General features: G+C 41.1%; 1 protein-coding gene across 1 annotated transcript in view; it reads right to left on the minus strand.

Annotated features, from left to right (window-relative positions):
- Nucleotides 1-22,938, minus strand: part of LOC104373257 (macrophage mannose receptor 1) — a 43,112-nt gene that overhangs the window by 10,429 nt on the left and 9,745 nt on the right. The window contains exons 6-22 of the mRNA XM_086614956.1: nt 22,507-22,653; nt 21,400-21,582; nt 20,691-20,848; nt 20,176-20,286; nt 18,921-19,036; nt 18,321-18,469; nt 17,087-17,286; nt 16,651-16,778; nt 15,938-16,025; nt 15,226-15,361; nt 14,253-14,291; nt 13,988-14,151; nt 12,808-12,875; nt 12,272-12,372; nt 11,480-11,622; nt 6,807-6,912; nt 5,810-6,006 (exon numbers count right to left, since the gene is read on the minus strand). Coding sequence (XP_086471082.1) covers nt 5,810-6,006; nt 6,807-6,912; nt 11,480-11,622; nt 12,272-12,372; nt 12,808-12,875; nt 13,988-14,151; nt 14,253-14,291; nt 15,226-15,361; nt 15,938-16,025; nt 16,651-16,778; nt 17,087-17,286; nt 18,321-18,469; nt 18,921-19,036; nt 20,176-20,286; nt 20,691-20,848; nt 21,400-21,582; nt 22,507-22,653 — 2,234 coding nt within the window. The remainder of the gene's footprint in view (nt 1-5,809; nt 6,007-6,806; nt 6,913-11,479; nt 11,623-12,271; nt 12,373-12,807; nt 12,876-13,987; nt 14,152-14,252; nt 14,292-15,225; nt 15,362-15,937; nt 16,026-16,650; nt 16,779-17,086; nt 17,287-18,320; nt 18,470-18,920; nt 19,037-20,175; nt 20,287-20,690; nt 20,849-21,399; nt 21,583-22,506; nt 22,654-22,938) is intronic.

Below are 22,938 nucleotides of genomic sequence, written 5' to 3' on the forward strand. Positions count from 1 at the left end.
CGCTGACAATGTCCCGAGCCTCAGTGGGCGTTAAGTGGAACTGTTTCTGCAGGGTATGTGCACTTTGATGGAAGACATTATGCGATGCCTTGGCTTGTGCGATCTTATCGGGCTGAGGTGCTACCCATGCGGGGTTAGCTAGCATGTCAGCCCTGGCGTTGCCTTCCGTTATAAAGCCTGGCAAATTAGTATGACTATGGATATGCAGGATGTAATATGGGTGAACTCGATCTTGAATTGCACACCATAAGGTTTTTAACAGAGAAAACAGAGCCGCATTATTCACTTCTTTCAGAAGTGAACAATCTAAGCGTTGCGTTATATCAGCCACATAAGCAGAATCGGTGACCAAATTCAAAGGTACCTGCGAGAACCGTTGAAAGGCCATGGCAACAGCCCTCAGTTCAACCAACTGGGCTGAGCCTGACTCATGGCCTTCCAGCACCTGCCACTCAGATTCCTCCTTCCAGGTAACAATAGCTTTCCCAGTTTTCCCAGACCCATCAGTGAAGACGGTGGGTCCTTGTACTGGCACTCGGCTATTTTTTGGCCGCAAGGTAAAGCTTGTCGATCTTGCCAATTGCAGCAATTTATGGCTAGGCAGATGGTATGCAATTTGCCCTGAGAAATTTTCCAGCGCACTTTGGAGAGGAGCACTGTTAGTAAGGCTCCACTCAAAGTATTCCTGCTGTACGGGCAGAACAATTATTGCAGGATCTGCTGCCATCAATTGTAGACAGCGCTGACGGCATTTGATTATCAGACAAGCAATTAATTCAAATAGCGTAGATGCTGTCTTTTTTGGTTGGTGCGGCAAAAAGACCCATTCCAGAATATGCAAGGGGTCAGACCACTGTTTGTTCCATTGGCCAATGATACCTGTTGGATGAGAATCTGGAGTGGTAATAAAAACAGTAATATCAATGGAGGGATCTATTCGGTAAACCTGACGAGCAGAAATGGCCTGTTGAACCTCCTCTAGTGCCCGTCGCGCTTCAGGAGTCAATTTTTGAGGTGAATTCAACTCAGGGTCCCCCTTTAAAATATTAAAGAGCGGTGCAAGTTGTGCCGTGGTTAGCCCTAGATAGGGACGTAACCAATTGATGACACCCAACAGTTTCTGAGCGTCATTCAAAGTCTTAATAGAACTCGAGAATTGCACCTCTTGGTGTTGTATAGTTCGGTCCAAAATTTTGACTCCTAAATATCTCCAAGGAGGATGCTGTTGAACTTTCTCCGGGGCCACTTGTAATCCATAAGAATGCAGAGCAGCGAGCAGTCGAGGCTGTATCTTCAGCAGCTCGTCCTGGGTGGGTGCTGCTACCAGGATATCATCGATGTAATGATAGCAGTGTGCTTCAGGGAACTGCTTACGGATTCCAGACAAAGCTTGAGCAACATACCATTGACAGATAGTCGGGCTGTTCTTCATGCCCTGAGGTAGGACCTTCCATTGATATCTCTTTGCAGGTTCAGTGTTGTTAACCGCAGGTACAGTAAAGGCAAATTTTGGTTTGTCATTAGGATGCAAGGGGATCGTGAAAAAACAGTCCTTCAAATCAATGATCAAGATTTCCCACCCTGCTGGAATCATGGTGGGTGAGGGCATACCAGGCTGCAATGCCCCCATGCTTTCCATTACTGCATTGATTTTTCGGAGATCTTGTAGCAATCTCCATTTTCCTGATTTCTTCTTAATTACGAAGACAGGCGTATTCCAGGGACTGGTAGAAGGTTCAAGGTGTCCCTGTTGTAATTGTTCCTTAACTAGTTGATGAAGGGCGACTAATTTTTCTTTTGGTAGGGGCCACTGGGGTTGCCAGATGGGTTTGTTTGCTAACCATCGCAAAGGCAACGTAGGATATTGTGCGCCCTTCAGTACAGTGGCCCCCATCAAAAATTTGTCCCGATACGTACTCCCCAGGCCGCCAAGACATCTCGCCCCCAGAGGTTGAGTGGAGCTGTAGTGACATAGGGCCGAATTGTAGCTGTTTGACCCTCTGCGTTCTTTACCACCACAGGTCGTTCGCTTCGATAACTCTGTGCGGTTCCTCCCAGTCCTGCAATGGCTGACCCTGCGGGGGCTAAAGGCCATGTAGGAGGCCATGCGGAGAAGGAGACGATTGTCACATCAGCCCCTGTGTCAATCAAACCTCGGAGCTGAATCCTGGACGGCTGGGCATCTGGCAATATTAAGGTGCAAGTCATCTGTGGCTTTTGGCTGGAGATATCCGCAGTCCAGTAAACTTGCGGAAGTCCTGTGGAACCAAAACCACCACCTTCACGACTTTGTTGTTTTGCCTTAGGGACGCTTGATTTGAAGGGTACAAGTTGAGCGATCCGAGTCTTTTCCGGTATTGTGACAGGGGGGTGGGCGTGGAAATCATCGCACAGATTTGTCCTGTGAAGTCGGCGTCAATAACTCCTGGGTGAACAAAGATCCCTTGAATGGTGGTACTAGATCTTCCCACCAATAATGCACTTAGCCCATGTCCTAGAGGCCCAAATGCATCCAAGGGAACCTTATAGACCCGACAGGATTCTAAGACGACTGTTGTTGCAGTGCATACATCCACCCCGGCTGATCCCTGGGTGCTGGCTGAAAGCTGGCTGAGTAAGCCTGGGTTGGTATCATGCCCTGGGGAAACATTTCTGTCTGAGCGCACATCCCCATTGCGCTCCTGGGGAAGTTTCCCGAACGTGTCAGGGGTTGGCCATTGGCATGGTATAACAATTCACAATATCTTGCAGAATGGCCTGGCTTATCGCATCTTATGCAGCGAGCAGGTCTCCTGTTATCCTTGTTTCTTCTTTGTCTCGTCTGTCTTTGTCTATTGTCCCTCTTAGGTTGTCTTTTCAGTTCCGGGTCAGCATTTTTGGGTTGAATAGGCCGTAGAATTGTGGCCAGAGCAGACTTATAGCTTTCAGATTCTAGCTTAGAGCATGCTTCGATCATTTCTGTTAGTGTAGGCTCCCCTGGCATGGAATTTATGATTTTTCTACATTCTTCATTGGCATTGTCTTTTGCCAGCTGCTTACATAGTAGCTGTCTCAGGTTTTCATCTTCGACCTGTTTTTCAAGGGCTGCAGCAACTTTCTCTACGAAAGATAAAAAGTGTTCTTTCTGCCCCTGATAAATCTTCACATACCGTGTTTTTGGGGCAGCCATATCTATGCCCTTTAATAGAGCTCCCACGCCGATCTTTTGGGCTTGCTCAAGAACTTGGGGGTGCCACGTAGCTTGAAAATCGGGGTCAGCGAAAGCATTGGCTCCCAGTAGAGCATCTGCTGGAGCTCCGTATCTGGGGTCAGTTGGGGGTAATTGCATGTTTCCGGCTGCAGCTCTCTCAGCCATTCTTCTCCAATTGGCCTCGAAGACCGTATATTGTACTGGTTGAAATAATACCTGACCTAGATGTTTAATGTCGAATGGGGAGAGTAGGTCAGTATTTAATATCCTGATGATCTGCATGACCTGAGGAGAATCTAACCCGTATTGTGCTACCTTGGTTTGCAGGTCTTGGACTACCTTCCAGGCGATGGTTTCGTGTTTGTCAATTTGACCTGAGTTGGGAAGCGCCTTTTGTACTGGAAAGGCTTGGATAAGATCCTCTGTTCGTTCATTACTTCCCTGAACAATCTGCTCAGACCCCTTTTCAGGCAACCCAACTTTTTCTATTAGATCCCAGTCGCCAGCTTCCAGAGCCCGCCTCTTGACTTCTTCCCAGAACCGTTTTGAATTTTTTGGACGCACAGTCACCTTGCATTCGGGAAGCGTCCAGGGACGGTTGTGGGCTGGCCATGTTTGTTGTTGTCTGACTGTCGCCACGGCTTCCTGCAGTGATGAAACATTATCAGGCAGGGGTGTGTCCAATGGCTTCTGACAGGATGCAGACGCTGGGCCAACGGGTCGTGTAAAGGTGGAGGCTGTGGCCGGTTGTGGAACAGTCCATGGAGATGCAGTCTGGGTTGCAGAAACTTGTGTCGGCACCACTGTCTGTGAAGGTGCCACTGCTGTTGTCAGTGGCATACTTGGCGCCACTTCCGGGGTCGTTGCTGGGCCGGTTGGCACGGCCAGCCCAGGTTGTCCCGGTACGGATTCGGCAGCAGTAACCTGCCGCAACATTTCCATCAATGCCGTTAGTTGTTGCGACATTGCTTGCAAACCTGCCATAACCTGGTGTATTATGAAATGCGTTGTTTGGGGTTGCTCCATTTGTGCCCCTGGCAGATAGCCGGGCGCTATGGGTGATGCCACAGGACATGAAGTTGCGGAAGACCAGGGTGCCATGCCCGGGAATGGTCCTTGTGGTGCCTGGTCTGGTTGAGGGGCAAAAGGCGGAGCAGTAGGAAAAACACGTTCCGTTGTATTGGCCGAAGTAGCTGGTTGAGATGCAGAAGAAGGGGAGGCTGTTGGGGTGAAGGGTGGGGGACGCTCCAATGCTTTGTCTTGTCCGGAGGAGTATTCCGGCGTCAAAAAATCACGAGGAGGACACTTGGGTTGGACATAATCTCGCAGGGAGGGGTAAAGCTTCTGTGCAGCCCCCACAACTTTCTCCATATCTGAGGACAGCGGGGGCACAACTGGTGCACTACCCATGGTCAGTCCCCTTTCAGATAATTCATCGTCCCCTTCAGAAACTTCACTTGTGGATTCATCAGAATCTGGCAATACTTTTTCCTTCCTTTCTACTGTCCATTTCTGCATTACATCATATACAGTTCCCCAAATACGTAGCAGACCAGTCAGGTTCTTTTGTCCAAATACTGTTTCATAGATTAGCTTATCCCCTAGCTGCTTCCACGCTTCTGAGCTAAAGGGGGTGTTGAGGTCGGTCAGGCATTCATGCTCTGCTGCCCAATCTAACAGCTCACAGAGAGCTTCATCACTTATTTTAGCCCCTGCGACTGTCATTGCAGGTTTGAGAATGGAAAACATCATGCTTTCTTTTGTGGAGCTTTGTCCCATCATTCTAATTTGCAGTTCGTCCCTTGGAGCCCCGTGTACGGAAGCACGTACCTTCAGATCTTAGTTGCGGCTGGATCACGTCGGGGTCACCAGTTGTCGCAGCTGGAAGGCTTCAGGTGGCTCCAAGTAGACCAATGCTCTAATGCGAAGGCTTCAGGCTTACTCTAAGGAAGGCCCACACTCCTCCAAGGCTCAGGAGGAAATGCCTCACCCTTAAGAGTAAACGCCCCGCCTTAAATAGTCAGGAGTCACATGGTTTGCTAGATGGGTCAAGGCTATTGGTCACTTGACCATCCATCTCCCAGAGTGATTGGCTGAATGCTACAGCACCTGTTTCAAGGTAACTTTCCCAGTGTAACGAGCTACAGGTGTTTCTTAGTTAGCCTGCATAGGGAAAGAACTTTCACAGGATGCAGCAGCAGCCAAAAGGTTTCTCCACATATATCCTCTCCTTCTTCCTTTTCAAACATGAGTTAACTTGTCACATGTGTGACAAGTTAAATATTGTGTGTTAAATAAATGTGACAAATATTTCCAACATGTCTTAAATTCTGATGTTGCATTTACATTTTCTCCAAAATAAACAGCAAATTACTATGCCAAACCCCACTTTATTCAGTCTATCCAATCTTTATTCAGTCTGTCCATTGCGATACCATTTTGTGCTCTGACATAGCTAGAATACTCAAATATTGAAACCGTTTATCACTAATCCCAGTGTAAAGATAGATGAAAAACTTGAGGAGAAGGCTGAGGCAATGTCTGTAGCAAAGGGAGCTGTTTACTTGAAGTGATATTTCTCTTCAGATTTAACTTGGTAAACGCTAAGCGATGTTTTACCTGTAGCAGATTGTGGCCATCTTCTGGATGTAGACTGGGATACAAAACGGGTTCTACAAGTTTTGGAGAATCTGGAGCCCAGTTTGTATAGGAGACAGCACTTCCATCAGTCCAAACAAAGTTGAGTTCACTGAGTATATCATTCAAGCCAATCCAGGGATCATTTGAAACATCCTTCAAATGGTAAGTGAGAAAAGCTGGGAAAAAAAGCCAGTAGGAAAGAAGATGAACACGTCATGTCATCAGTCAAGACATTAGCTCATAAACAGATCCTCAAGCATTTTATTTGTTAGAGTCTTGTAAATACATTTTAATTAGCATTTGATCAGATATTTATCCAAGTTTATTATTTCAAGGTTATGCCAGGCCCTTGCCTGTGAAAAGTTTCAGAGAGAAAGTATTTAGAACTATGAAGCAAGATTGGAAAGAGGAAAGATACAAAAAACCTGCCTGACCACCATGTTATCTAATGAGTTCACTTACTTCAACAGTCAGGATGAGCTGATTGACCGATGGACATGTGTAGCTGTATACAGCTGCAAATAGAAGCCTGGGAACACAGGCAAGGGAAAAATGTGCTTTCCTCTGACATTCTACTGCTGAATTAAATTGCAGAATTTAGGCAGTCATTTCAGAGAAGCATGGTAATATATCCCTTTCTTTTTCTGACAGAAACAGATCATGGATTCCTTTTCTTTCTCTGTGTCTAAAACTACAAATGCCATGTCTGTGTTTGTTATTTTGTGCTAATTCATACCCTGTAAGTAATGTAAAGTAGTTTGCATGGAACACGTGGAAGCAACCCTTAGCATCGCTAGCATGCCCTAGACAGATGGTTATAGTTCTTCAAAAGTGTTTCATGTTTTTGCCATACAACCCATGTTGAATATGTGTTATATACATTTACATACTGTCTCTTTCTGCCACGTTCTTCTTTGCAGGAAATGACCATTGTATATATGGTAAATGTATTACCTAAAGGGCTGTTGCACTGTACCTTGTACTTGTTCATTATGTATGCTTGCCAGGTTTCCTCCAAGACCCATACAAATTCTTCTTGCAGTATGCCAGTATTCATAGGAAGAGCCAAAAACTTTGTAACACTAGGGAAAAATGAGTGTAGACTGTTAGTGAGTGACAACAAAAGGAATTTAGACTTGAATTACACTGTTTTAAGTAGAAATCAGCCCAACTCAGACCCACAAAATAATTTTCCAAAGTTAACAGTGACTCAGGTCTGGGAAAAATTCAAAACCATTCACAAATTTTAAATTTACTCCGTGTCTTTCTGTGAGTGACTGAGAAAGTCACAACAAAAATCAACCAACTATTTATAAACCACAGTAGGAATCTGAGGAGAATTTAAAGTGTTAACTGACTCAGAGATTTTGAGAAGCCGTACTCCATCATTAGTAAAAGACAAAAAGCAGTGCTGACTCTATAACAAAAGCCCAGCCAGGGTTTCATGTGGAATCGTAGAATCATAGAATCATAGAATTTCTAGGTTGGAAAAGACCTTAAAGATCATCCAGTCCAACCGTCCCTAATCCCCCATTAAACCATGTCCCTAAGCAGTTCATCCACCCTTTTCTTAAACACATCCAGGGATGGGGACTCAACCACCTCCCTGAGCAGCCTATTCCAGTGGCTGACAACCCTTTCAGAGAAGAAATGCTTTCTAACATCCAACCTGAATCTGCCCTGACTAAGCTTATACCCATTTCCTCTTGTCCTATCACCCACCACTAATGTAAAGAGCCCTTCCCCCACCTCCCCACCATCCCTTCTCAAGTATTTGTAGGCTGTAATCAGGTCTCCCCTCAGCCTCCTCTTCTCCAGGCTAAACAGCCCCAACTCCCTCAGCCGCTCCCCATAAGTTTTATTTTCCAGCCCCTTGACCAGTTTAGTCGCCCTTCTTTGGACTCGCTCCAGGAGCTCAATATCTCTCTTAAAGCGAGGGGCCCAAAACTGGACACAATATTCCAAGTGCGGCCTCACCAGTGCCGAGTACAGGGGCAGGATCACTTCCCTGTTCCTGCTGGTCACACTATTCTTGATACACACCAGTATCTCATTGGCCTTTTTGGCCACCTGGGCACACTGCTGGCTCATATCAAGCTGGCAGTCAACCAACACCCCCAGGTCCTTCTCCACCAGGCAGCTCTCCAGCCACTCTTCTGCAAGCCTATAGCGATGCTTGGGGTTTCTACACCCCAAGTGAAGGACTCTGCACTTGGCCTTATTAAAGCTCATGCCATTGGCCTCAGCCCAACGATCCAGTCTGTTCAAATCCCTCTGAAGGGCCTCCCTACCCTTGAGCAGATCGACACAGCCTCCCAGCTTGGTGTCGTCTGCAAATTTACTGAGGGTACATTCAATCCCCTCATCCAGGTCATTGATAAAGACGTTAAACAGAACCAGACCCAGCACTGAGCCCTGGGGAACCCCACTGGTGACCGGCCTCCAGCCGGATTTAGCCCCATTTACCACCACTCTTTGGGCCCGGCCATCCAGACAGTTTTTAACCCAAAGGAGGGTGTGCCTATCCAGGCCAGCAGTTATCAGTTTCTCAACCAGAACACTATGAGAAACTGTATCAAAGGCTTTTCTGAGGTCAAGGAAAACTACATCCACAGCCCTTCCCTCGTCAGCCAGGCGGGTCACCCCATCATAGAAGGTGATCAGGTTTGATTGGCAAGACCTGCCTTTCATAAACCCATGTTGACTGGGCCTGATCACCCGGTTAACCTGTATGTGCTCATTAATAGCACTCAAGATAACCTGTTCCATGACTTTGCCCGTCACCGAGGTCAGACTGACAGGCCTGTAGTTCCCTGGATCCTCCTTCTGCCCTTTTTTGTAAATGGGGGTAACATCCGCCAGCCTCCAGTCCCGCAGAACTTCCCCAGTGAGCCAAGACTGCCCAAAGATAATGGACAGGGGTGTCCTGGTTTTAGCTGGGACCGGGTTAGCTCTTCTTTTTAGCAGCTAGAAGAGCTCCGTGTTTTGGTTTTACTCAGAGGCTTGCTCTGAGAAGAATGCTGATAGCAAGTTGATGTTTGTGGTTGGACGTGAGACTCCAAGGACTTTTCAGTGTGCCAGAGTGCAGAAGCATGGTGGTATAAGGGGGGAGCATAGACAGGACAAGGGGGACATGATTCCCCTTGTGATTTGTGGTGGAACTTAAGATTGAGGGCCAAACTGGCCAATTAGTATTCCATATCATGCAACGTCATGCCCAGTATAAAAGTGAGGGTCAGCCGGGAAGAGGGGCTTTTGCGCTTTGGCTCTTTCGCCGCTTTTTCTCTTTTGCACTTGCTGCGCCTTTGCTCTATTGCCTTTTTTTTTCCCTCTCTCTCCCAGCACTCCCACTCTCGGAGTACTCTCTCTCTCTCTCTCTGCCCCTCTCTATTTCGGGGCCTCGCGTTCGTCTGGGATTGCAGCTTCGGGACGAGACGGGCTTCGCATACGAGGGGGTGGTGAGCATCTGCACTGTGTATTAAATCATCTGTATTAAATTGTTCTTATCTCAACCCACGGGTATCCCATTTATCCTTTAATTCTCTCCCTCATCCCTGGGACTAGGGGAGGGTGAGTCAACGACTGTGGGCGGAGCGGCCTAACCCACAACAAGGGGTTTGGCAATGACATCCGCCAGCTCTCTCAGGACTCTCGGGTGGATACCATCAGGCCCCATAGACTTGTGGGCATCCAGCCAAAGAAGCAGATCCTTGACCTGTTCCCCTTGGATCACAGGAGCTTCGATCTGCTCTCCCTCCCTGCACTCAGACACCATAGGCCAGCTCACATGGGAACTACTAACCTTATTATTAAAGACTGAGGCAAAGAAGGCATTAAAGACCTCAGCCTTGTCCTCATCCCTAGTGACTAACGTACCCCCTGTGTCCAGTAGGGGCTGGAGGTGATCTTTAGCCCTCCTTTTGTTATTAATGTATTTATAGACGGACTTTTTGTTGTCCTTTACGGAGCAGGCTAGTCTAAGTTCCAATTGGGCTTTTGCCCCCCTGATTATCTCCCTACATGCCCTAACTTCCTCCTTGTAATCCTCCCTGGACACCTGCCCATTCTTCCAAAACTTATAGACATGCCTTTTTCTTTTGAGGTGTTCCCAAATCTCCTTGGTCATCCAAGCCGCTTTTCTACCCTGGCGACTAGATTTCCGGCACACAGGGACAGCTCGCTCCTGTGCCTCCAGAATTTCCTTTTTGAGGAGTAACCAGCCCTCCTGTGCTCCTTTACCCTTGAGAGCTGTCTCCCACCATACTCTATCAACCAGACTTCCAGACAGCCTAAAGTCAGCTCTCCCAAAGTCCAGTTTGGCCGTTTTAGTGCTCCCCCTCCTAACTTCCCCTAGAATAGAGAATTCTATTATCTCATGGTCACTATGCCCCAGGCATCCTCCAACCGTCACATCTCCCACGAGACCTTCTCTGTTCACAAACAGCAGGTCTAGGGGAGCACCTTCTCTGTTCGGTTCACTGACCAGTTGCGATAGGAAGTTGTCCTCCACACACTGCAGGAATAGCCTAGACTGTTTCCTGACTGCCGTGTTATACTTCCAGCAGACATCTGGTAGGTTTAAGTCACTCACAAGGACAAGGGCTAGTGAGCGCGAGACTTCCTCCAGTTGTTTAAAAAATAGTTCGTCAGCCTCACCCTCCTGATAGGGTGGCCTGTAGCAGATTTCCACTACAATATCCGCCTTCATAGGCTCCCCTTTGATTTTTACCCACAGACACTCCACCAAGTCATCCCCAACATTAAACTCTAAGCATTCTAGACCTTCCCTTAGATAAAGGGCAACCCCGCCACCTCTCGTACCGCTCCTATCCGTCCTGAAGAATCATCTAAACTGTCTGAAAAATGCTTTTGACCTGAAACTTATGGTCAATGTGCTCTCATGTGTATTCAGCCTTTTTCATTTTACAGCTCTTTTATTAATGGAAATACGTGACTCATAATTTCTTAAAAAGTGCATGGTCATCACATTACCAATACACATTCACCCTGAAATGTTTTTGGTGATTATGAATGTGCCTAGTGTGCCCTCTCCATGTTTACAGCTCACCCTCTGTTCTGTGGCACGCCAGTAGCACTGTGAGAGAATTATCTTGCATAGTTTGTGGAAAATAACTACTCTTGATGACTGTAACAAAAATGCAAAAAGAGTGTACTGGCATAAACTCCACTGGTGTGAGTATCCATGGGTGCTTTCCTGACAATATAGTGTATGTTAGAAAATAGAACCCTCACTTAATAAGCGCATTAAGTTTGCTCCTTTTGGGAAGAGGTAAGCATTACATTGAAGCCTGTTTGGAAAAATTTGGCCTTGTTTCTGATTCATTCCAGCTCAAATGACTGATTTTATGCTATGGTTGGTGCTTTCAGTTGAACTCAGTTCAACTTTTTTTGAAAGTATATTTACAATGTAGCAGTTTTTATCATGTATCTCAGATGACCACTTCGCAGGAAAACAATTAAAAGTCTGTAAAATCACCATTTTGTGAGAATTAGGCAACTGGTTCAATTTTTAATGCAACTTTGGATAATCACTATCAAAAGATATCTGAGAAACAAAAAGCCTCTTGTATATGTTGAAGTACCTTTCCAAGGACTAATATAATTGTGCTTAGATGGATGTTATCATACCTGATTTTTAAATAAAAGCCAACCTTTGGGACATCCTCCAGGAGGTGAAGGTACTGCTGAAGGAAGTGTTGCATTTATGAAACTTCTGTGCCTCTGACAGATATAGCCATTTGAAAATCCACAGCTGACATCATTCCACAAGCCTGAAATCAATTTAAATATAGATACTAAGACAATGAGTAAGATTGAAATGTGTGGGAAAGTGAGCTGGCTTCCATGCTTGTAGGTTTGAAAGCATCCTGCCTGGGAATGTGAGATAACGTGCTTCAGCTCAACTCTACCTGCCTTCATCACTTACAGGAGGACTTTGGTCCTGCTGTGACTGTGGGAGTAGTGCCCATATGAGATGGCTGATATGGCAACTCCATGACCTCTGAGTAGAACCCACCTGAACGGCTTTGGTGCACTGAAACATGCAAATGTAAATTAACGCTATCAGTGAAAACACTATAAAATGTGAAACTTCATACATGTTCTATTCCTTTGCTAACTATTCTCAGATTATTTTCTGAAAAACCAATTTGCTGTTGATTTGAACAGAATGTATTGTTTGTGCTGAAAAATCGGTGATCAAGTTGTCCCTGCATTCCCCATTAAAATAAATTTCTGATGTTGCACTTTTATGGCTAATATTGCCCCTGAAGAAACCTCAAATATTGTGACTATACTTTATTATGCGTATTTTCCCAAACTGCTGGGAAAGAATGGATTAAAGTTGGCAACATATTTTTAACAAACAGGGGAAGAGCAGTACCCATATAAATACTATTTTTAAAAAGTTATGTAACTCACCATCCTTTTTATTTAAGACCACACAATTTTCTTGAGCATCTGCAAAGCTGGGCTCACCCTGTGCCCAGGCTGCATAGTGCACTGGGCTTCCATCCATCCAACTGAAAAAAAAAGACAACAAAACAGTGGTGGTTGCTGAGACAATGTTCATGGAAGAGTTCAGAAAAATCTACCTTAAAATGCTAAAAGTATTTTTTTAAAAATTACAGCTGAGTCTATCTGTAAGTCAAGTTTCCATTAGGATTAGAAGACCTACATAATGAAATCTCTGCATGTCAAGTAAAAAACCAAAAACACCTTTATTTTTAACATGCATTCTCTGTGTATTCATAGTATGTATATTCCCTATAAAAATGCCATTTGAAACATTGTTTTTACAATGTAGTTAAACCAAGGGAGAGCACACATTTCAACATGCAATATAGCACTCTGAATCTGTGTTTAACTCCCTTGCAATGGTCCCCGCAGAAAGAACACTGGCATTACAAAACTTCTACACCACTTTTTATGAATCTTGATGTAGCTTGTTTACCTACCTAAACTGTCGATCAGCATTCTGAATTAATCCTATGAGGTATGACTCCAATTTGCCATTTTTTAGGATCTAAACACAAAAATGTACTTTTAGTTAGTGCTTTCTAATATTTAGTAGTTATCTAACATGATAAAGTGTTTTGCACTATGGAAGCAAATGAATACATGCTGTATAAATGATTATGTGTAGTCACCAGAGAGGTCCCCTGTTGAAGTAAATACTATACAATATATATTTTTGCTTTATTGTCTTTATTGCTGCTTTCACAGTTTTGACTATATTACTGATATGATCAAAGCTTTCAAAGTTGTGTTTTCAATTAAGAAGAAATAAGGAAGATTTGAGAAAAAATTCAATATAAAATTTTTTGGTACTTTCCTGTTCTTAAGCAGCCATGTAATTCCTGTGTCTCAAGCTGTCTGTCCTCTCCTCCTTTCATGTCCTTTCCCACATAATAAAAGGAAGTATCTAACAGTGTGAGGCAGAAAGGAGGTTGTGTGGCTACTTTGGTATTAGTAAACCTGATAAGATTATGTCAGAGGATTGAGGCAACATCCATGCTATTAAATTGTTATTATGCCCTTGCCACAGCTTTGGCATGTGCCCCTCAGTACCACCTCGGGTGATGTGTAGACATTGCCCTTGAAATACATGAACAGTTTTGATATATGTTGCAGGAAAACTAATTCATGAAGGTCCTACTTCATCAGTCCCTGACCTGGACAAGGGTAAACCTTTCTTTGAAAAGTTGGTTTTTGAGCAACATGATGTGATATCAGAGCTACACTGGCTGTAGCCTTACATCTACACATAACACTGTATTCTAGAATATGATATTCAGATGAGACGTGACTGCCCAATAAAAAGGACAGTTTTCTCAGTATACGCCTAATCTGCCTGTTCTTTACTCCTTATATATACATATTTGATCATGGGCAGAACTCTTTAAATTAGAATAGTCAAGAATATACCCACCCTAGTAAATGGTAAATTCGTTTGTATTTATTTTCCTGAAGAGAAGCTCTATTCTGTAGAATAAATATTTTTCCATTGAACATTTTAATCTACTGCTAGTAAGATGTAGCAATACTATGCAACAAACACATTCTCCTGTACTTTGCAAGCACAGGCAGCAGGGTGTATAGGCCATGTATTGTATAACATAGCCATTTTCCTCTTACACATTTCCACAAAAATTTTCTTTCACTACTATTTTCAACAGTAGCAAGATCTCCATGATTGTTTTGGCAGAATGTTCTGGCTTTCTCCATAGAGGTCTGTTCTGTGCTGAAAAAATAATGTTTGTCTCCTTTTATAATCCATCCATCTTCTGTGACTTCATATGCTGCAACACAGAAGAGGAATCTCTATATTCTTCAGAGTTCTTACACAATGCTGGTGGTGTTACATGATTCCACCCTTTAGATAAAAGAAGCAGAAGCTTACCAGTGGAAGGGCCAAGTGGTTCTGGTTTCAAGGGTGTCCCTGTAATGAAATGTGAAAAAAAATGAAGATGTAAAATGTTTCCAAAATGTTTAGCTGGTATAAATGTTCAATTAGAGGAAATTATCTTAATGTCTATCAATTTTTCATATTTTACATATTCGGTCCAGAACATATAGTATCTTTGGTGTAGAGAAAAATTGATATTCAGGGAATAACAGATACATTACAGACCTACATCTCTATCTTGATAGAGTTTTGGTAAGTGCATCTTGTACATCCTGAATGTTGCCTAAATTAGATGACTGAAATTAGTCTGAATGAGTACTTGTTTGTGAAAGAAAACTAAAGAATGAAAATACTTCAATGTTGTCATATTTTGCACAATAATAAGAGATTCTTTATGGACATTGTATTGTATCTGAACAACTAAAATTTTTGGTTCAAAGTATTTTAAATTTTATTAGTATTCATTTGTGATTTTTTTTTCTGTGAAACTACATTGTGAAGAATCACGTTTGACTGAAAATCCACAAGCTTTTGAGAAATAATTCAAATGAAAAATTTCTACAACCCACAGAGTAGGATATTGGAGCAATGTTTCTTCCAATATGCAAAGACAAGAACTGTTTTGACAAAAAACTACTTCTGTGCAGAGCGGTGGATTTTACCAGATAAGCCCTTGAGGTTGCTTTTGCTTTATTTTCTGTGACTTTATAATTACATAAACAAGTATATTTTCAGTAAAGTTTATCATACATTTTTTAAAAATAAAACAAAAAAATTATCATTAACACTTGAAATGCTGTATTGTGAAAGTATTTATATGTCTTGACCTATTTTTCCTTATGCAAAATTGCTGTGAAATCAACCAAATTTTCTACCAGCATGTAACCTGCGGAACTTCCTCTTTTGATAGAATAGGATTCAGCTTAAATTTCTTCCGAATGTGAGTTTAGAGTAAAAAGTAACTTACCTTTCTTTATTTCACAAATCCAGTTGTGACTGTATTCACAGTGCTCCATAACCCATGACATGGAAGGCTCTTCATCGATTGCTCCACAATATTCAAATGCAGCATTGTAAAAATAAAGATTTTTCTTATAATTCACCTACAGAAGAAACACAGCTTTGTTTTTTATTCTTATCATACAGGGGAAAAAGTTTGTACTCTGGAAGGAAAGAGAAGTAGCACCAAAGTTTCAAACCAGTCCTTGCTTTCCTCCCATGGCTGTGCAGCCTGTGTGGGCCATTAAAGCAATACAGTCACTCCACAAGTAAAAAGAGACACTTTGGGTTTATGCAGAATTTAACAGACTCTAGCAGTCCTGTGAAAACGAATCAAATAAGGTTATGAATCAATAGCAAGGGGAATGGAGCATGACAATATATCACCAGAGACTAACAAAAATCAGGAGAGACCTTTCTGCTATGTTTGTCACTTAGATAATCGTCTCTGTAGCTCTAACTAGTACTCCACAGTAGCACTGTTGTGATGGTATAACCTCAGGGTTTATTAGCTTTTTTCTTTTCCAAACCAGTATGCAGAATAATGATGTAGAGTTACCCAGTAGCAAGGTAGACATTTTTAGAAACTCTCATATGACACTCATCCACATCAGTCACAGAAACAGCTCCAACGGTGAAAAAGTCAGAACAGAAAGAAACTGACAAGGTCAAACACTCACCGGCGATCCATCACTCCAGGAAAGCCCACCATCAGGATCCAAACACTGAAAACCTATCCAGAAAGTTTGAGGTGATGTGGATTTTTTTCTAGAGTGTGAAAAAATATATCATGGAAGAAGAGGATGTATGTGGTTAGCTATGCTAAATTGTGCAAGTTTCGTGGGACAATAACTATCACACTTATTGAAGAGTTCAAATAGAGTAGAAATTTTAAAAATAACAAAATGCTGTTGGTCAGCAAAGTCTCATTAGCAAGTAAGTGAAGTTCATGCTTTAAAATTTTTTACTTTGCCAATGACTGTGTTGAAAATATAGCACAATTTTTTCTTCATTGATGTTGTCACTATAGTGTTCTTTGAGAAATAAAATGTTCGGTTTTGCTGTAAGTCACAATTTAGTTTAAAAATAGTTCCATGAAAAAAACTTAGAAATGGGCCTAAAGGAGAAGCATTCAACCAATTTGGTAGTTGGGTTGTTTGTTTGTTTTAATTTAAAAGATTTGCAGATTTTGACAAATTTTAAGAACTGCAAAAATGTCTTTGAAAATGGTACCCGTATGAAACATTTTCTCAGTTCTTTTTCTTATGACTATGATGATAGACATACAGATTTTCAACTAATTATCTCAGGAGTAACTCAATAATATTATAATTTATTTCTATATAATGTATTTTTATACCAAAGTCTATTATTAGACATTTTGTTTACTTACATTATTAAATTTTCTATCTTTGTTTGCTCTTCTTCACTTCTAATGGCAGCCAGATCTCCTCCTATTTCTCTGCAGAAATCTCGGGCTTCAAACCATGTTTTCTTTTGGTTTTCTTCTCTCACAAAGACCTACAGACACAGGTAGAACGCTATGTTTACAGTATCTTAAAAATAAATCTGCTGACTACCTTGTATAAGCAAAATAGGAAAACACTCCATTACAATTATCATATGCGATATAGATTAAAGAATAAGCTAGTTGGATAATCTTACATATCACTGATAAAGTGATAACTGCAGTAATTTCCTTGAACAGTTGTGTAAAAACTTACTACATTTGTGCAATAACGTGCCATTCTCTGAAGTTTAGACACCCTATCTATTTGATGCGCTTCTGTCTTATGAGCAGAATTATTAGAAAAAAAAGTTATACTTACTCTGAAGCATGAATTAGTACTATTGCTTGTACCCCAACCCAAGGGACATTTGGAATCAGACATGGTTTCAGGAGCAAGAGGAAGAGTGATTTTTTCAGCTAGTTTTTTGCAGAGAAATTTTGCCTTTACTTCACAATTCTGAACATCCCATAGTCCAGCTGCGTTTCCAGTCCTCAGGGCAACACAACCAGCTTCATTCCCTTTATGGGATACAAAAGAAAATTGAAATGTGTTCCCCTGACATTTTTACAGCTCTTGATTAATTGACAAAAGACTGTTTGAAATATTAAGTGTAGTGTCTGCTCAAAGGAGGAGCTTTTTAAAAAGAGGAAAGCAGCAAGTAGAGTCCTTCATCATCTTCCCTCCCTTTCGAAAAGCTTTATGAGTGCATGAGCAATCCCTTGCCTACCTCTTTCCTATGCCACTCACTGCAAGGATTTGGCAGTCTGTTGCCCAGGCTGACAGAGATTTCACCCTTTCTGCTCAGTTTGATCTTACTCTTGTAAGCAATGAGGAGCCAGAAAAGAAATATTTTCATGGCATCATAGAAAATCATAAAATCATAGAATTATTTAGGTTGGAAACGACCTTTAAGATCATCGAGTCCAACTGTAAACCTAACACTGCCAGATCCACCACTAAACCATGTCACTAAGTGCCACATCTACATGTCTTTTAAATACCTCCAGGGATGGTGACTCGACCACTTCCCTGGACAGCTTGTTCCAATGCTTGACAACCCTTCAGTGAAGAAATTTTTCCTAATATCCCATCTAAACCTCCCCTGGCACAACTTGAGGCCATTTCCTCTTGTTGTACCACTTGTTTCCTGGGAAAAGAGACCCACACCCACCTTGCTACAACCTCCTTTCAGGTAGTTGTAGAGAGCAATAAGGTCTCCCCTCAGCCTCCTTTTCTCCAGACTAAACAACCCCAGTTCCCTCAGCTGCTCCTCATAAGACTTGTGCTCCAGACCCTTCACCATCTTTGTTGTCATTCTCTGGACATGCTCCAGCACCTCAATGTCTTTCTTGTAGTGAGAGGCCCCAAATTGAACACAGTATTCAAGATGCAACCTCACCAGTGCTGAGTATATGTATCAAAGACACTCCTATTTCAAAGGCAGAATGTTCGTATGTGTCATCATGGATGTGTTTTAGCAAAGTTGAGAAAGTTTAGAATTACGACAGAGAAGGTTCCTTAGTAGCATAAATTTACTCCAATGGCAGAATACCAGGCATTGCTGTGTTCCAGTTTGTGTACAGAACACCTTCACCAGTCACCCACTTGAACATCCCTTGCTCTTCCATGTCTGAGAGACCAATCCAAAAATACTTCTCAGACCTCAGACCAATGAGGCTGGTCAGGTAGGCTTGCTCATATCTGAAACGACAGGAGTCAGATGGAGATTCAGCCTAGCTTTCCCTTAGTCTACCATTTCTCAGCATCCTAAACTATTCAAGACTAGAATGAATAGAGTCTCCATTAGCTTTCATTTTACATGGAAATATGTTGCTCAGCTGAGTACCTGATGGACTAGCTTCAATAGCAGGTGAAGCTGTGCTATACTGAAAAACTACTCCTTACAGAACAGAAGCAATTGTGGTCTGTTCTTTCAGAGTAAAGTACTGGAAAACATGAATATGTAAAATATATTTAATTAGAAAAGTCATACTGTATAAACTGTATTTATTGTTTGGTTTTGGTTTTTTTTCTTCAGAAAAAGGATGTTCTATTTTTCTGGTTTCACATGTTTTTCCAAAAATTTCTCAACTATTTTATAAAATTCCAATATTATTGCATCAGATACACAGTTTTTAAACTCTTTTCATACCTGTCTCCTATACTTGTTAGATAACCACTGCTCCTTTCACAGGTTTTCTTTGCTTCTGAAAACGTTACAGAGGTATGTCCAACCAGGTAGCAGTAAAAGCCATGTCTTTCCCAGCCCTGTCAAGAACATGTGAAGTATACTTGCAGTAAATAGAACATACGTTATAGTGCTTGAACTTCAGTGTATACTCAAACATATTTTTAATGTATCTTAATGTGATAAAGTATTCGTTTGAATTCTAGTGGACTAATGGAGGTTAAACTTAGTAAACAAACAGAAAGAAGAGATTTAATTCTTATGAGTCACCCTTTTTTGACAATTAGTAACTGATAAGTTTTGACTGATAAAAAAGTCAGAGACACACAGAATGGAGAGGGCATTCAGAAGCAGAGGAATAAAATACTTCCTTGCTCAGAACTGGAGTAGTCTGTGTTATAGTAAGATACTGACTCAAGTTTCCTGATGTTTCTAGGCTAAAAGAATAGTAATTGAACTAATAAACTGATTTTACTCATCAGCTCACCTAAAAAGTCTGATTGAAGAAGTAGCATAAAAACGATTGAAAAGCAAAATCCTCAAAATTACATCAGAATTCCAAGTCACTTTTTCTTTTCCCTCCTATACCAGCTCATTTGCTTGCTCCATCTGAGAAAGGTAAATAAAATCTGTGTACAGTATTTGGCTGCTGCCTAGTTCTGTCTAACACAATGAGTCTCAGCTCTGTTGCCCATATGGAGTTGTGGGAAATGTTACTAAATATAGAAAAGTAGTAAATAGGAAAGTAAAAAGAGGGGGAAAAGAGAAGGAAAAAAAAAAGCAGTAGGATACAATAACTTATTCAAAACACATTAACTCATAAAAGCAATTTGATTGTTTTGATTTGGCTTCAATTGTGAGGTTTGTCATCATCTTGCATCATGTCACATAGTCCAGAAATGGTTCCCAGTCTCTACTACATCTTAGATAACCACAGATGATTATAGAACAATATAATAAATATGCAGAAAACTGAAGTAATGGCTTTAGCCTCTTTCACAGGCAGTTATGAGACACAATGGGCCTGACTCATATTGACTAAAAAAATTTCAAAATTACCTTATTTTAAATAAGGGAATGTAGTGAAAATTATCACCCTGGATTTGGTATACAATCACACTTGTTACGGAAAAAAAAAAAGATAGTTTCAATGTCAAGTGGAGCTTGTGAAAACAATAGATATTTACTAACCAGATTCTTTATTATTCTTTCTTCTTACCTTCAGGCATGTAGGATCAGTCCTTACTGTCCCAGAAACTCCTTGTAGTGGGTCTCTTCTGCAGATGTAACCTAATTTTCTATCACAGGCGCTGTCTGCCCAGTATCCATCCTAGATGAGGTTTGGAAAGAGGTGAAAAATAGTAAGGCAGAACCCTTTTCCTTTAGAAACATTGTCTTTAAAAAAAAAAAAAAAATTAAATGGGAGAATGAATATCCGTACTTTTTAATGAATTCCAAGTATTTGTGCTTAATTGTGAGATTATGTTAAACCAGTAAAGTGTCACGGGCAGACTGTTAAGATTTGCTTGGCATATTATGTACACTTACAATCAGATATGAACATTTGTCTAGTTATCTCTAATTTAATTTTAAATATTATTTAGAACAACCATCTTTCTGAGTGAATAAAGACACCATTCCATGGTTTGTTTGTAAGTTGCATTTACAAAAAAAATGGAAATAAATGAAAAAAAATCAAATAGTATAATACTACAAAAAGTGGAATTATTCTACCTCTCCTGCCATAATGACGCAATCTTCTTGCCCATTAATTGCATGGGTTGGTTCTCCAGGCAACCATTTGGTATATGTCACAAGAGTCCCATCACTCCACTCAAAGTACATTTGAGTGTTGAGGTCATTCAAACCAATCCACAGCTCATCCATGGGTTCTAAGAACAGAAATTCATCGGAGTCAGTACCCAAGTTAAAACAGTCCATAGGAGCAAGATTTTATGGAGATGAGATGAAGTTGCCGTGTTACTATTCAAATTCATCTAAATTAAATGACAGTGGAGTTTATTTTAAGATCTAATTCACATTCTTCTTTCAAGAAGTTAAAAAAAAGATGCCAGCAGGAAATGAGATTCCTCAGCTTTATCAGCAAAAGTCCATTACTCTATCTGCAGCGACAAGGTGTCTGAGGCAGATAATCAGCTCAAATATTGCGGTAACTAGAGCTGTTACTTCCTTCAAATGCATTCATGCAGTGGAAAACAAACGAAAATCAAAATGAAAAGAATGAAAAAGAAGATGAAGAGAGCACTAATGATTTCTCTTGTGTTTTTTTGGTGTTTGTTTGTGGTGTTTTTTTTTTTAACCTATGTATCTGTGAGCTTTCCTATAAATATAAGATAAACAAGAGGTTCTTTTTAAATCTTGTAAGATTTCTAATAATATAATTCTTCATTTGCACCAAACACTGCCCTGTAGAAATGCTCACTGTATCCAAGCTGAGAAAGTATGAAGCCATGCTCCTCGGGGTTGTGGATACTGGCCAGATTGCCATTGCTCTCATTGCAGGAAATTAGGGCTTCTCTCCATACTTTGGGGTCTCGATGAACCACAAAACAGTTATCTCCATAGGGCAACCATCCTTCTGGGCATTTAACAGGCTCTGCATCCCCTCAAAATCAATAGACATTTCAAGTTTTTAAACAGTGCAAACTGAAGCCTAGAATAACTGCAATTACATTTGAAATCAGTTAATTAATTAATTAGAGTGAAAATAGAGCAATTATAAATAACCAGTACTTCTATTCATTCCTCATACATATGAAACATTTTAGTCTGTCTGCTGTTGCACACTCTACTTTTACAGAAAACATACTGCATTTACGCAAAAAAAAAAAAAAGGAAAATAATGGAGTCAGTGGTTACTGGGCTTCACTAGTGTGAAATACTTTTGGACAGGGGAATATTTTGAAATTCCATGTATAGTGTTTTCACGCAATATACCCCACCCAGTTATGTTTTGCATATTTCATAAAGGCATTATTACTGAAGAACAAGTAACTCTCTGCGCACATGGATTTCCATACTAAGCCTCATTAAATAAATCAGAGAAAAGCATAGTGCAAAAGTGGTCTGAAGGAAACTTGCTCTGTTTTGCCGTCTTTCTAAATTACAGATTATCCCACTGAGAGCGTGGTTTGAGCCTATTGGTGCCATCATTCCAAGCCTTCAGTGATAAACATCAGCAGTTTCACTAGAATGCACTGCAGGAAGAGTGAGGCATCTCTAACTTTATCTTCATGTCCAGTCCATGCAGTCCATGATACTTTTGTGACAGTATGTGCCTTAGATCAGTGCCTCTGGAATTGTGAATAATAGCATGAAATAAAAATTACTTGTGTGGTTACTGGTTCCAGGAAGATTTCCAGTATTTCAGTATATTTGGCTAAAGAAATAACAGTGTGCTTCGTTCTGTGCCACTCATCAAAGCAGAAGAACAAATGACAATGCTTTTTTAAAATTTTTAACTAGCCATGAAATTTCATTTTAATGACAAAAATTCTGTCTATAACAAAAGATTATTTGTTTGATATACCTGATGGAATAATGACAGGATCCAATGTGGAGTTTTCCTTTTTACAGATATAGCCAACTTTCAGCTCACATGGTTGGTTTTCCCATTTAGCATCTCTTCTGGGATTTAGTACTGCACAGAGTTTCTCAGGCTCAGGCTCAGGGCTTCCTTCATAGGATAAAAAATAAATTCTTTTAATGTTGTACAGATTTTATGTCAGCAGCTGAAAGAAAAGTTTACTTCCGGCCTTTTCATGTGTCAATGATGATCTCATTACTTCATTGCTACAGTTATTTTTATAATGGAGATAAGAAAATGGTAAGGAAATGTAATTTACAAGTACTCATCAAAACATTTCTTTAGATGCTTGTTGCATAATTCACACTTTCTGACATATTTGATTCCAGAATAGTGGTCTCAAAAATAAGGCATTCCTGTAAGTTTTGTGAAAAT

The sequence above is a fragment of the Tauraco erythrolophus genome, chromosome 7, assembly GCF_009769465.1.
Source record: "Tauraco erythrolophus isolate bTauEry1 chromosome 7, bTauEry1.pri, whole genome shotgun sequence".
NCBI lineage: Eukaryota > Metazoa > Chordata > Aves > Musophagiformes > Musophagidae > Tauraco > Tauraco erythrolophus.